Source organism: Leptinotarsa decemlineata, unplaced genomic scaffold (assembly GCF_025532065.1).
Source record: "Leptinotarsa decemlineata unplaced genomic scaffold, Ldec_3_MD MMD2_P_RNA_scaffold_2, whole genome shotgun sequence".
Taxonomy (NCBI): Eukaryota; Metazoa; Arthropoda; class Insecta; order Coleoptera; family Chrysomelidae; genus Leptinotarsa; species Leptinotarsa decemlineata.
The window spans coordinates 18,785,686-18,802,086 of record NW_027412529.1 but is presented as its reverse complement, the minus strand read 5'-3'; the positions used below and the strand labels follow the sequence as shown (position 1 = coordinate 18,802,086).

At 31.8% G+C, this 16,401-nt stretch overlaps 1 protein-coding gene across 3 annotated transcripts in view; it reads right to left on the bottom strand.

Moving 5' to 3' along the window:
- snama (something that sticks like glue) overlaps nucleotides 1–16,401 on the bottom strand; it is a 71,224-nt gene that overhangs the window by 26,961 nt on the left and 27,862 nt on the right. For 2 of the 3 annotated variants that reach the window (XM_023167205.2, XM_023167219.2), the window contains 2 exons: nucleotides 13,269–13,409; nucleotides 7,359–7,616 (listed from right to left, as the gene is read on the bottom strand). In XM_023167205.2, the coding sequence (XP_023022973.2) occupies nucleotides 7,359–7,616; nucleotides 13,269–13,409 (399 nt within the window). The remainder of the gene's footprint in view (nucleotides 1–7,358; nucleotides 7,617–13,268; nucleotides 13,410–16,401) is intronic. The other variant, XM_023167212.2, reaches the window with a different exon arrangement.

Sequence of the window (16,401 nt, the reverse complement as noted above, 5' to 3'; positions counted from 1 at the left end):
AGTAAAACAAGAGTTTCCAAGATGGACGTGAAGACTAACACACCAGACGTCCCAGCACAGCTATACCCGAAAAAAATGAAAGAAATGTTTATAAACGATCACCTAATCCCAATAAGTTGCCTATGATGTTGGCATGTCAATTGACTCATGTCATAAAATGTTCTGGGTACAAAACGCGTAGCAGCAAAACTTGTTCCAAAATTGTTGAATCTTCCTGACAAAAAAATACTCTTAACAATGCCCCAGCATCCACATTCGTCAGAGATGATTCCGTCTGACTTTTACCTATTTGCGAAAACAAATGAAGGGCCGTAGTTTTACAAGCATTGATACCATTAAACGCGCATCGCTGAAGACTATCCCAAACAACGAGTTTGAGGAGTGTTTCGAGGATTGGAAGAAGCGCTGGCACAATTGCATAATATCTAATGGAGACTATGTTGAAGGCGACATTGACTAATGAATAAATAACTTTTTTCAAGAAAAAAAAAAAAAAAACAAAATTTCTGTTATTCTCTGAACATACCCTGTATATTTTCTGCGGAGGCGAAAACTTCAGTTATGATTTTGATTCTAAAAAAACCTCTACATAATTCACTTTTGAATCAACTGATGATTTTCCACAGATCGGTTTCTCATTTCTTGCTACCTAGAAAATGGCAGGTCCTTCAAAGACTTGAATTGAAAACAACAGTTGGCATTCTTTTATGCATCAGTCTAGAATCTCGTGATATCAAATATATCACTTCTATAAAATACTATTTGTACTTGTACAAAATACTATTTGCCGGATTGATTTCAGCTTCATTCAGTAACTGAAATCTACGAAAAGACAAAAACCCTTGAAATCAAGCACAGAATTTATGTTCAGATTAAAATCTGACCGCTTTTATTTGCTTCTCAGTTTGTTTTAAAGATGTAATGCATGTAATGCATACAACCTGATGAAACCGGATCTCAAAAGTGAATCATTCCTTATACAACACCAGACATCACTGTTTTGATCTGCCATTAGGTCTCATCAGTGGTGTTAGACTAAACAACAAATGCAATATGTTAGACCTAACGATCCTTAATGAATAATTCTCAACAAAAGTAATCTTCTTTCATGAAGATGTCATCTATGGTATTGACAGAAAACAGAACCTTGCTCATTCAAAATAAATAGGGCTTCCAATTATTATCAGAAAGGTTGCTTTTAGTCTAACAGTTCATTTATGGTCCAGTCTAGTAACTGAAGGGAGCAATAAAACGTCGAACCGGTGCTGTCTGGTGTTGGTTCATGAATGATTGATTTTTGACTCTGGTTGAATCTAGTTGCCTTGCAGTGCAAGCTGTAGGAGAAAAGCAGAACACGATTTATAATTTAGTAGACGAGGTTGTTGGCTTTGCAACTTACCCTCGTAGGGATCCTTGTTCATCTAGGACATTCTAGGTTGAGTCAAGTTTGAGCTTTTGTCAATATTTTACAATTTATTCACACAACCTGTCAGAAACATTGAAACTGTAGGACCGCTGGTTCTTGTTAGATTTGTTGCTTATAGTTGTTATATAGTTAAAATTATTCTATATCAAATATATCATCTATATCAATATAAGCAGTACGTTTTAATACTGTCATTTTCATATTTGATTACGGTCTCAGAAATGTCTTGTTTCTGATGTTTGAAAAAATTCTTGACAATAATTATACATTTTCACAATATAGATTTCATTTCCAATGTGTGTTTCACTACATAGTAACATCCTCAGCTGTACTGGTACTCCACACTACTTCCCAATGCAATTTATACAAATTATCGACCTCAAATAATACCTATTACTGGTGACTCAGTAGTTTTGAGAATAGGTAGCCAGCAGATAAATAACAGAAACATTTTTGTTACTTATGATTCGACTACTTCCGGTAAATTTTTCATGACAATAAATTGGAGAGTTGGTCGTTGAAAAGTAAATTTGATTATTTACGTTTATAAACTTTCAGGAATTCGAGCAGGTTAAGTTTTTTCCTGTATGTAGTGCGTCGTAGTTCACGTAGAAGTCGTGGTTGTTTTCCAACAGATGGCATGTATAGGTTGAATTGGTTTTCTTTAATTCAAAACTTCTTGTGTGTTCAGACAGTCTGGTTTTGAAATTTCTAGATTTTCTTCCAATATAAACATTTTGGTACGAGCCACACTTTAGCTTGTAAACACCTGATTTGTTGTGCTTGTCAATTTTGGATTTGTTTTTTTATAAGTATACCTGAGGTGTTATCAGTCTTCAATCAAATTTCCTTTTGAACGACCAACATGAAGTTGATTTCTCAACAATGTTCAATTTGTTTTCATGAAAAATCAACTATAACTAGTCGAATCATAGGTATTAAAAATTTACCAGTTTTGTACCTGCTGGATATCTGTTTACCAATTAGTAATATCTATTAATTGAAGTCGATAATTTGTATAAATTGCATTGTGAAGTAGTGTGGAGTTTCAGTCCAACTGAGGATGTTACTACGTAGTGAAACGTATATTGGAAATAAAATCTATAGTGAAAATTTATAATTATTATCATGAATAGTGTTACTAACTTTCACGAAGCAACGGATCAGTGTGTTAACAAAAAAATGAAACATTTTTGTTGATGTCCTGATTCTGAAAACATATTTTTTAACAAAATTGTGTTGAAAAATACAGGGATTGTGAAAATCTCTATACTATAGAGTTCATTATGAATTGTTTCAAACACTTGATTTTGTCTATTATTCAAATAATGATAAAAGTAGGGAAACTCAACAGTGAACAAAGAAGGTTGTGGTTCTTAATATTCACTCAGGTTACACTATCAGATTCACTGATCACTTATTTGGTCGTGCAAAATGAATTTAAAAAACAAAATGAAGTAACAGAGGGCGGTTTTAGCAAGATATTTCAATCACAGTTGGAAAGGTTCATATTTTCTTCAATAATTATTCTACTGTATGACATAATTTAGGGCTGTGTTCACATTTCCTTGCCACTTGCTGATATTTGATGGTAGTCACACACTCCAGTCAGGTAAAAAAAGCATAGTTAGCAAAGATGAAGTATTTTATTGATTCAGTTGAATTCGGGGAACTCTTACAATAACATAACAATTTATGTTAAACATAAAAATATCACAGTGTATAACAATTAAATAATATATATTATATGTATATAGTATATGTATATATCACAATTTACCGGTAAATATCACTGTACATATCACAGATTGAATTTCGAAAATAAATGACTTGCAATATATGAAATTATTCACACCTCAGTGGAATTCATATAATACATTTCATATATTTCTCTTTATATTATTCTACATGCCAAATTATTAAGTAATGTTACTTTTCTCTATAAAATTAAAATTCTAAAAGGAACTCAGATTAATGTAAACAAAATGGAAAAATCACATTACTTACAATGTACCTATAAGAGAAAAAAAACTATTCGACAATGATCACCTCAATAAATATAATAACACCAGTCATATTTATACGTGAGTTTTCATCTCATATCTATTATTATATTGATTGTTATTTCACGTTCTTTTGAGACCAAATGACCTATTGATCAATGGAAGTATAGAAACAAGAAGTCTGTTCAAGATTGGTAAAAGCTTATTGATTGATGGATGAAGTGCTAATTATTTTGTTCAGTATGATGAAATATTTATGGATAAAACATAGAAAAAAAATTGTACTGGGTAAGATGTGCGCTAAAATAATCTGCAGTTCTTTACAACTTTTATGAACATATCTGATCAAAAGCAGCAGCTTGATATTGCATAAAATTACATTTTTTCTATTTCTGAACTTTACAATTACTTGAAATACAATGAGTGAGTGAAAACTAAATAATTAATGTTTGACTGTATTGCCATCAAAGGAAGTCCTATCACTTGAATTAAAAAACATACTTATTCTCATAATAGAAAGAAATGGTGATAAAGAAGTGGAGACTGATTTTTGAAAATTCATCGTCTTCAAAGCTAGTTCTTCCCACATATCTTCCAAACAAATAATTCATTATTTAACACTTTATCAGAACGAATCAAAATTATTACTATTATCAGCCGTCACCGATGTTATATCTATGTGGGTTCTTTAATAATAAGTGGTATTGATGCTTTCATTCTTTATTCTACAATTCAAAATTACAATTCAACACTCAACTCGAATTACACTTTATAATTGTCGCACTATTTCACTTGTTCACTATCACTTGTAGCCTCATCACTTGTCTGAACTTCAAGCTAATCTGCTTTTTGACAATAAAGAAATCGGTTCCTATATATTTTTTGTTTCGAAAAGCGTTGAAACCATTTCATCCAATACATATTTTGATTTTATATTTCATCAACTTCTCAAAGCTTTCTTTACACTCTTGACATTCTGTTGAAGGTTCTCAAATTATTGGAAAACTATTTTATACCTCTTTATATATTTTAAAACTTAATAAATCATGTAACCAAATTTTTTTGGTAAGCCCGGGAAAATTAAAATATGAGAAATCAACTTCATTTTGATTAAAATGTGAAATATTTTTCATTATAATGTGCATTAGGCACAAAGAGAAAAATGGTACATTTCACTTCACAAAGACAATATTGATGAACGAAAATGATTACAGCTATTTCACCTATTCAAATTACTACTTTTACACTATTGAACACTAGACGTCTGTCTACTTCATGGAAAATCTGAACTTATTATCGCCAACCCGTAAATAAGATCTATTGGTTGGTAAATCAGGGATTCAGTTTTGACAATATACCTAATATCTTTCATTTTCATAAAATTCTTTATTAAGAACAACAAAACGAGATCTTTTTATGGATAGATAAAGGTTTATCTAGGGAATTCTTATTCAGCTAAAGTAATGTTTCTCGTTCAAACCTACTTTCGGAGGAGCGGGACAGGGATAGTCACTCCTCCACTTTCGCTATCACCCTGTCAACCAATCAGAAGCCATCGCATGCAGCCCATTTTCGGCGGGAAATTAAAATTACTCATTGTTGTCTCATGATAGAGTTTGTGGCGATGAAAAATTATTTGCAGGTTATGCGTGTACACATTGAGCGCCGGGGCTGATTCGTTTCACAGATAAGGTGTTTTCTGGCGTTTAATCGTATTCGAGCGTGTATTCGAAAACGATTTGTCGTTACATCACTAATAATAAGATTTGCCAAAATGGAATGATTCAATTTGTGTCAGATGTCAAATTCAATAAAAAAAAACAAATTTTTCAGTTTTCTCTTACTTAATGATAATCGGATTTGTGCAAGTAATAATTTTCCAGCTTTATTTTGTAAACCCTTACAACGTATTTGATGAAAAGTTTTCAGCACTTTATAAACTATAACGATCAAAATAAAGCAGAAACTGACAACTGACGTAACGTAATGTCAAATTCCATTTCAAAACCAATCTCACGCTAGTTTTGAATCATAGTTTATGTGATATCATCGTTTCAACGCCAGAATGAATGTATTTGAATCACAGACGAATACGTTTTGAATACATGAGCACTAGAAAACGCCTAAGAAAGATGTAGCAAGACATTTTGATTATATGTTCGAAAGATTACCAAGTTTAAGAGTAAAAAATATATGGATTCATTTTTTGTAAAACCCTAGCTCAGAAAGTAGTTTAGAGATCAACAAATTTTGATTTCTGATTGCTGATCATTAAACCAATTGCATGCATTTCAAAAAACTGTTTCAAACACCAGGCTATAAAATAAAGTCGATTTTTTGTTAACTTTGCTGAAGAAGAATATTGAGACTTCAAGCCTCATTTTTTAACTACTCTACTGACCAGTTCCAGAATAAAAAATATCAAGCGCGTCACGTACTGAAAACAGCTTTCATAGTCAATCAGTAACTTAGAAAAACAGATCAATGTAGAAACTCTAGTTTTGATTTTCCAATGTTGAACCATTTCATTTCATTCATCTATTCACAGTAAAAAAAGTATTTATTTCATCTTGAGTATGGGTATACTACATAAAAATATTTTTCCTTTAAAGGGGATATTTTTTGGGTGATATTAGTTTTTGGGAAAAAAGTTGCTTTCTTTTTCATTATACAGATATAGGAAAAAAGGAAAGAAGTAATTGTACAGAAGTTTTTTTTTCAGATAGAAATTGAAAGCAACTACTTTCAGATTTATGAACACTGAATTACACGAAAATAACTTTTTTCCATTCAGTTTGTACTGCAAACATTCGAATTTGAGAAAACTCAAAGAATCAGCTTATATATTTTTGGCACCTAACAAGTGTATTTTAAATAATTTTGCGGAACTCGATCGTACCTGGTTACCACTGCTAAGGCGAGAGATTAATAACAAAAATATTAACTTGAACTGAGTTCTGGTACAACATCATGTGTTCTTGTAATCATGTAGACTACTGAATATGTCATATTGACTTTTTATTCCTTCAACATTTATCAAAAGAATACATATATTTTCGGAAAATGGTATTTTTGTATGTTTTGAGAACTGAAAAGAATTTTTTGAACCATAAGCCATTTTGAAAAAGTTATCGATACATTTTTTAATTTTTCAATAATTTCATTTGTTGGCAAGATATATAAATAGAAGTTACTGACTAATTGGACCCTTCAAAGTTCTATATTACGTAGTGAACTTTTTAGTTTTCCCTTCATTACACTTGAAAAAAATCTTTGTTGATCTATATTTATTTATTTTTCAGATTGTTGAAGGTTAGACAACAAAAACATCAAGAAATATAACCATGACATAAGTGTTACAACATATTGCTTCATTGGACTTTTAACCTCTGCAGACCGATTTTAGACTTCCACTTATCATCAATATAAAGGCAGATGTCTACAAACCATTCATAAAAAATAATTTTTGGGAGCACTTTAAGTTTTTATTCATCGTTGATCAAATTAAGAGTCAGGTTTCTAAGAAAAGTGTGGATACTTCCTATTTGTACTTACTCAAAAACGGTTCTTTCCTATAGAACCTAAAGGGAAAATATCTCTTCACACGCTAATATTTTCTATATGATTAAAAGTTCATATTTCAAAAAATGATTTTTAATTTGTAGATCAAACCACAATTCAATTTATACCAGTTTATCACATTAACTTCAATATATCACCAAAAACATATCAGTCATCAAAAACCATTATTGAATGAGTTATAGATTGAGGCTAGGCACTAATTTTTCTAACCCTAGCAAATTCAGTGTACTACCGTAATCATATACTCTGAGCTATCACCCATATTTCTGAAGCTTTTACCATATCTTACACAAACTTTTGAAGATTTCATAAAAAATAGCCAATACAATTGCAAATAAATGAGGTACCTGTTAGTCTGGTATCCCTGCTGCATGGCTGGCGGTGGATAGTAACCCTCCTGCATTGGCCTCGGTGGCATGGTCTGCTGGCCCCATTGCTGCTGTCTCGGCGGACCTCTCTTATCATCAAAATTGTCAAAGTATCTGTCACGGTCTCTATCTCTCGATCTGCGCTCTCTATTGTCTCTAGTTCTACGATTATCTTTGAAAGTACGTTCATCTCTGTTGTAGTCCCTGTCATCATCGTAGTCACGATCTCGTCTGGATCTGAAGCAAAGAAGGAATATTTCATTCGGTATTGGTAGGACCGATTATTCATTGATGCAGTTGTAAGAAGTGGAATCAAGTTATTACCTGTAGCTCAAATGTAATTTTCATGTTTTTTTTGTTGTACCGCTCTCGCAAGAGTACATTGTATATAGCTACTTATTGAATATTATGATAATTGAAATGAAGAGTCAATCAAAAGAAGTTTGAAGTTTACTCAAATCAATCAACTGAACAAAAATGGATTTTTTAAACAGTCTCACAGTTCCATATTATTCTTGTGGAACAAGCTACTGGCAGAAGGATGAAGAAAATATCTTAAGAGAACACCTCTCATTTAACTTTAATATAAGACAATTAAAGGTCGTCAATGGGATGAATTGCTTTATTCGATGTCTTTTTAATTGATTACCTATTTGTTTTTAGAAATTCATATTTATTATAGGATAGAGAAAATAAGTTTTGTCTAATTTCTACCAAAATGTTTATTTGTTACGAGCGGTTTTGGTTTATTTATTCTCAAGTAACATGAGAAATTAACTTTTGTCTCATTTCTACTAGTAAACTCTCAAGTAAACATGAAAATGGTTGAGAATTAACCGAAATCGGTCGTAACAAATAAAAATCTTAGAAGAAATTAAACAAAAGTTATTTTATCTAACCTGAATCCACTTTATGTGGTGTTGAAAAGCTTCAAGTACTTTTAGGTGTTCAGCTGAATACATCTATAAATGGGTAGGTATTGTTGCAGTTGCATTGAACTTTTTTTTCAACTGAACTCACTTTCGAATCTAGTTTTCCAGAGTTAAAATAGAAGACAACACAATTGAGAATAGTTCATCAATATTTTCATGTTCAATTATTTTGTTGTTATAGAAAATTGAGATACAAGGTGTTCCAAATTCGATCCTCACCATTGGGAAACAAAATCTCACAGAGTTAGGTTCATTTGAAAAGTCGAGGAAAAAATACGGAGACAGAATGGATCAGGAAACTAAAGAAAATTTGATGAATAAGGTATGTATGAGGTAAGTTAGACATTGTGTCCTTTTCAATAAAAATTAATACAGATACACATGAACCCGGGAAAATTTACAGGTCAAATTTCCTCCGAAATGAATATTTGTCATACAAGTGCTTGGACACATCTCAAAAAAGTGGTTTGAAATGTTACAAAAAACACATATCTCAAAAATTGCATTCAGGTGATCTCGAAAGGCGATTAAAATTTTTAAATTGGCTAATAAGAAGACCTGATTTTCCTGTTTTCCTGGAAAATGTAATTTGGACAGATGAAAGCACTTTTATGAATTGTGAACCGAAATAACAAACACATTTGGAACATAAATAACCCCAGAAGTTCTGAAAAACCTCAAGTGCAATTTAGTATTAACGTGTGGGCAGGAATTTACAAAGATAGAATTTTGGGTCCTCATTCATTTGACGGAATTCTGAATGGAGAAACCAATCACCAGTTTTTAATGTCGATTTTTGAAGGCTATTTGGATGATCTACCTTCAGCTAACTATAACAACATCTGGCTTCAACATGATGGTGCTCCACCGCACACTACCAGATGAGTATCTAATTACCTGACTGAAAGGTTTGGTGATAAATGGATAGGGAATAATGGATCGGAGAGCTGGCCAGCAAGGTCTCCAGACTTAAGTGTACATTCTTATGGGGTACACTGAAAAATAGAGTTTATGGTCAGAGGAAACATCAAAATACTGAGGACCTTTAACACAACATTGTGAGAGAGTTCTGAAGATTGAGGAGGAGAGAAATTAATCGTGCAGTAAATAATATTCGAAGGACACAGTTGTGTTATCATGAACAAGGCCAGCATTTTGAGCATTTGCTGTGATTTACTTTTGTCTTTACATTTTAGTTAATTATTGTTATTTGTTCAAGGTTCTATTTTCATTGAAAAGGACACAACGTCTAATTTACCTCATACACACCTCATTTATCAAATTTTAATTGTTGATTCTGTCTCTGTATTTTTTCATTGGCTTTTCAAACGAACAAAACACGGTGAGATTTTGATCAATAACTTGAACATAGTTCGATGTGGTTGTCGTATTTCGGGATACAAGTTTAAATACATTTCCGATATCTTAACACTGTTTCTATCGTATCTGTAATAAATTTGCATCATATCTCTTTTTCCTTCATTCGTGAAAGCTATTTTTTGTCAAAAAATCAATGAATTGTACAATAACAAAGTGCCATTGAGTATAAAAAATTGAAAGTCAAATTTAGAAACATCAAAGTCAAAGCCTATTATGATGAGTATTAATTTTTTCAATATCTCCAATTTTTCGAAAAATAATGATAATTTATGATACATCATTGAAAAGGTAAAATCTGGTTCTATTCAAAACAGAAATAATCCAAAGTAGCGCCCATAAGAAAAAATAAAGTTGATGATGGTGGCCGGAAGACGAAACGTCGGATAGCAAATCTGAAAACACCATTATGTATCAGGGAAAAAGTGGTAATGCGGAAGTGCAATTTATTTTCGAATCCTTCGAAAAATGAAGCCAGAAAAAAATAAAAACCAACTTCCCTCAAAGCATAAGAAATGAAATCTCTTCATACACATGACCAAAGGATAGAAAGTTGGGGCTGTACAGTATGAAAGGTAATTGATAATAAAAAAAAATTGTACTGGTGTACCTTAGAGCAGTTTCATAAGGCCCATTTCCAATAATATGAATTGGATAGAAAATGAACAGCAGCTCAAATTTTGTAAACAATGATGTGCCCTTGCTAAAAAAAACCTATCTTTCCCTAAAAAACTATTTTCCTTCAAACGGGATCAGGACACTACAAATAAAAAACTGCTTTGCAATTCTATTGCCCTTTCACACACTAACTATGCTGGCATAGTGTGTAGGCCATGCTTATCGCAAAAAATATCGTGCATTCATTTCATATCGATGGTGTTTCCTCAAGCACAGGTCAGCTTGTTAAAAAAGAACTGCAATTTTTGAAATTATATGAAACATGTTTTGTTCTCTATGCTAGCCTTGTCCATAAGATCTTGACTAATAGTTGTCCAAATACCTTGTTTCAAAAAAAATTTGAAGGGAGGGCTTCCACAACAGAACACACAAATAATGCTTAAATGGCAAATTCACTCTTCGAGGCATCCTTCTATTCAGTGGCCTGTGCTGAACAATATCCTTCAGAGTACTCAAATCCTATTCTTTTGTTTTGCATCATATGTTTGTGATTTCATATATTATGACACAATACATGCTTTATTATTTTTATTATCGTTATATTTCTTGACCATACAACCTTGAAGATCACCAGATCGCAATATCATACTTCGAAATAGTTTCCAAATTACAGCTCATTAAGGAAATAACTTTGTCAATATTTGAGCTGATTTCCGCAGTTTAAAACTTATTGTTCAATATAATACGCGCCAACTAAGTAAGATTTTGATGCGCATTTTAAACTAAATTGTATCTGCCCCAGAAAATAGCTATTGGCCATACAAACTGATGTCAATAGTACATTGGCGAAATATGACTCAAGTAGGTGGAGTCTTTTGACACAGAACGATTTTATGTTTCTGCGCCGACTCATCTCATTTGGCGCATTCTGTACTTAAAATGCTTTTTTCAGACAATGAAGTCATCGGAATCGTCTTGATTTAACTAGCAGTTTTTCCAAAGTTCTTTATGCACTGGTGTTTAGATTCTTGTTTTCTTAATTTGAATGAAATAAATATAATACACCAGCCTCATTGGAGTATTGTGTTTTACTCATATTTTCATAATACCCATTCCAATAATCTTGTTCCCTACTTTGTAGGAAGTTTGCCATTTTATTCTGGAAATAATTTGGGCTGGCCTCACATTTGCATAATACGTGACAAGTTGCCTCTATGTCTATTTGTTGCATTGCAATGTCTAGTATTTACAGCAATATTTTGTTCAGGTGTCCTCTTATAAGACGGTGTTGAGTCAATACCTGCTTTTATTGAAGCTGTCCTTAATGATTCAAATTACTCGTAACATACCTGATCAAATCTATAACATAAACTTTCTTGAAAATAATAACTTTTCACCACACCTTTTACACCAAAAACATACTTGGATGGATTTTGCAAAAACTAGATAAGGGTCTTACCATTGGGCATTAAATAAAATAAATATTTGTGAATTGAAAAATTTATGACTACTAGAATTTATAAATTTATACTACTTAACACAAAATCTGATTCTACATGTGCTCACAATCTATGGAGAACGTTTATAACCTTCCACAATCTGAAAATTAAAGCTGAATCAATAAAGAATCTGCTGGACATTTCATTCCTTCAACGTTTCTCAAAAGAAATATACATGTTTCCGTTTGGGGCATTCTTCATAAGTGATTTTATTGAGATTTGATAAAAGAAAAATATTAATTTTCAAAACATCAAACATCTAAAGAAATCAAAGTAAAAAAATTTCCTTTTACCATTTATTATTCAATTTTTAGACAAAATTTATGAATACGAAGTAGCTTTTCGGGTGTAACTTACAAAATTCTTGGAATGGGTGTCATGAGAAAGATGGGGAAAAATGCAATGAGCTCACGAGGCTGCAGTGTTTTCCGGAGAAATTGAAATGGATGTATCTTCATTTGTTTTTTTTTTCTTCAAATTCTGGAAGGTTATGAACCAAAAAAAACAATAATAAACATCGACTCCACAAATAATGTGGAACCTTTCGAGGATTTGAAAAGGGCTGTTAAAAACCAAATTCAACATTTCGACAGGAGTCAAAATAAAATAACCTTGGTTTATTAAATGTACAAAATATTCGAGAATCTTCATTTATTCAAGTAAAGGATTTGTTAAAATTGTGTTAGATTCAGTGTTGAGATAGGAATAAAAGATGAATGAGGAATGTGTGGAGAATTTACCCCCAAAACTGGAACGTGAAATATTTTTTCAAAAGAATGGGTACACCTTCACATAAAAGTAGGATAGTAACATATTACGTTCATGAAAAATTTGAGGAAAAAACGAGGGAGTGCAAGAGAAGAATTGACTATCATAAATAATGTGCCACAATTTCACACCTGTTATGACTAACCTGTTTTACCACTATTTTTTTTGATTTGTTGATTTCCCCTAACGAAGTTGCTTACATACTAATTGATATAAAATTCCAATTGAATTAAATGTTTTTCTCCCACATTGTGATCTAGTTATACTGGTCCCACAAATAAATACATTATATCTATTGTTTCAATACAATTTGAATGGAATTTTTGGACAATTTTGAAGGGATCGTGCATGGCTCAATAAAATTAAAGGAACGAAAAAAAAAAAGACATTTGAAATATCGCTTCTGATGAATCGTTACATTCAGAAAATTATAAGAATTACAAAATTCATAGTGACCTATTCAAGGATCAAAAGTTGAAATTTCCAGAAATAGCAGGAGTCGAAAAAAAAATCAATACGCCAAAACGTGACTTTCAACAAGCGTATTCGATGAACATGGTATCAAAAAAATCCGAAAGAACGAAGGACAAAATAGAGGAATACCATACATGGACTCACGGTTTCTGTCAAGCTAGTCTAATAAGTTCACAAATTTACACATGCAATGAAAAACAAGTGTTTCTACAACAACTAACCTTGGAGGTGATCTCAGAGGTGATCGATATCTAGAGGGACCCCTTCGAGAAATCGAAGAAGGCTGGGGCGACCGCCTCGGAGGAGACAGTTGCCTGTGGGGTGATCCTCTTAGACTGCCTGAAAATGACCTCGATCGAGACCTATAATGGCAAGGTGCAAGTTAATATAAATGGATTCCATACATTACAATCAATAAGGTTATCTTTTAATCATTACCGAAAGTGTGTTCAAGAATCAAGGTAGGGTACTTTGACACTACACATAAGAAATAATAAATTTTTTCAAGCATATTTGTTGAAATGTTGGCGAGTTATTTGGAATAATTAGTATTGATGAAAGCAGAGCACAAGTAAGTTGAATGGAGAAATTCACTGTGAACAAACAAATAATTTTTAACAAATATCTATTTCTTTTTACTTCCACTTCAAAAGAGATTTGAAGGCAAATTAGTTTCTTACTAAGGCTTACAGATCTTTAGAGCGTTATTCTCGAATAATAGTAAACAATACTTCATCATACAGGGATATGATAAAAGTTCTGTACAAAATTCATGAATAGGAAAATTTTCTTTTTTCTGAAAAACTTCAAAACATGTCAAGTGATATATTTTTTACTTTTCTGATTATATTTTTTTCAAAAAAATATGTGGTAATCATAAGAATTTTTTTAAATAATCAACTATTCCAGGGGGCCATTGTCCCTCATTGCTAAGGTGAAGAACTGTCAAAGTGACATTTTTGTAAAATATTGAATTTGTTAGTCCAAACATTTTCTCAAAATACATATGCATCCATACATTCACACTAACATGCAAACGCGTGCACACTCGCACGCCCGCAGCACACACACTTACAAGCACAAAAACAAGCTCGCACGAACACGCACATATACACGCTTAATCCACACACTCACATCGCTCGTTTATTTAAGAAGAATAGAAATTGCAATAACAATCTGTTACGGAGGTTGACAAAACAAATTTATTGTTTGAAACTAGTCAATCGAACAGTCAACTACTAAATCATATCAATTTGAATAATACTCTAATTAATTATACAGGACACACTAAACTGCTTGGTCTTTTTATTGGGAGTTATCTAAAATGGAATGACCATATAGACACATTATGTGTGAAATTGACGATAGTATGTTATGCATTGTATGTATCCTCCCAAAAATGTAGTAAAGATATACTCAGGCACCTATACAAAGTGGAAGTCTTTGATAGACGAAAATAATTTTTAGTTGCAGTGTTCTTGGACTTCAAACCAACTTTCAAAACAATTGATATCGATATCCTGTTGATTAAACTGCAGTATAATGAAATTCATGGGACAGTTCTAAAATGGTTTGATAATTACTTGAAAGGTCATTCTCAAATAACTTAAGTGAATGATGTAATCTCTAGTAAAAAAAATATATCCACCAGCGCTCCCCAGCGCAGTGTCTTAGGACCTTTGCTATTCATTCTTTATTTGAATGATATCAATTTTGTTCAAGACTATGAGTTCATTAATTTGTTTGCTGATGATACTCTTCTAGCTGTCAACAGTCTGAACCTGGATGAGGCCATAGAGAAAATGAACAATGTTTGGAAATTATCACTATTATTACGAATATTAAGCTCAAATTAAATATTCTCAAAACCAAGGCCATGATAATAACTTCAGAATACAAATATATCCAAATCAACGTAAATAACATAAATATATGAATTTATAATGAAAACATTGAAATAGTGCAAGAAATGAAATATCTTGACTTCAAAATAGATAACTTTATCACTTTCAGAAGTCATTTCAATTTTGTTCATAGCAAAATAAGTAAAGAATTATTCTTACTTTCATGAATACACCAACAATTATCGTTCTCTACACCTATAACAGTCTATAAAACTATAATCCAACCTCACTTTGAATATTGCCTAAGTTTACTATCGTTACTAGATTCTAACAGCAAAAATTGCCTAATAGAGCAATGCAAATCATTATCAAATGCAAGAAGTCCACTGCCATTGATACAATGTTAGTTGTACTGAACTGGAATCCATTAAAAACTTGATTATATTATCTTTCAATGATCTTTATTTATAAAATGTTGAAAGGACAGTTACCTTCTTATTTTAATCAATTTATCATATTCAATAATAAAGTTCACAATTACCAGACCAGAGGAAGTTCAAACATTCATGTTAATAGAAGCAATAACAAAAAAATCACGAATTCTTTATTTCACAAAGGACTGATTCAATATAATAATCTACCCATTCATATCAAGGATAGTGTAACACTGAGATCATTCAAATGCAATCTTCTGGGGGACATCAATGAAAAATGACCATCATGTATATGTATCATTTTTTCACAAACTATTGTATTTAGTAACAGCAGATGATGTTCATTCACTTATTCGAATAATCATGTAACAGTTATTATTAGAATTTGTGTATATTAGGATTTCTATTTCAAATAAAGATTATTATTATTATATACTTCATGTGTTTTCATTCCAAAATATGGCGTTATGCACTGGGGGACTTCACCCCTTGCTTCTAGAGTTTTTGTCTTACAAAAAAGGGCTCTTCGTATTTTGGCAAATTCAAAATCAACTGATTCATGTCGAGTAGCATTTGAAAACTTCCGAGTTTTAACAATGACATCAGTCTACATCTATGAAGCTTGCTGTTTTAGTTTTTAAAAATAGGAAGTTTTTTGATTTGGAGAAAATTAATAATCACATCTACAAAACTCATAACAAACAGTTATTAGTTCCACCAACATTTAACAAGTCTCTACCAGAAAGGTATTTATTACAATGGATGTAAAATTTTCAACAAGCAACCTAAATTTATTGAAGAATGATATCCGTTGGGTTCAAACAAAAAACAAAAGAACTCTTTTTTACAAAAACGTACTACAGTGTTGAGGGATTTTTACCTGAATTATCACACTTGATTTTTATTTTTATGTTTATTTATATAAAACGATTCAAGTGTGACACCTGCCTAGTTCAGCAGGTGCCTATATGTAACCTGTAATTCCTACTTCTCCGCTCAAACCTGACATGTTTGTTTTTATTCACCATATCACTCTTCTAATGTGCATTGTGTATGTTATTTTATAATATATTATA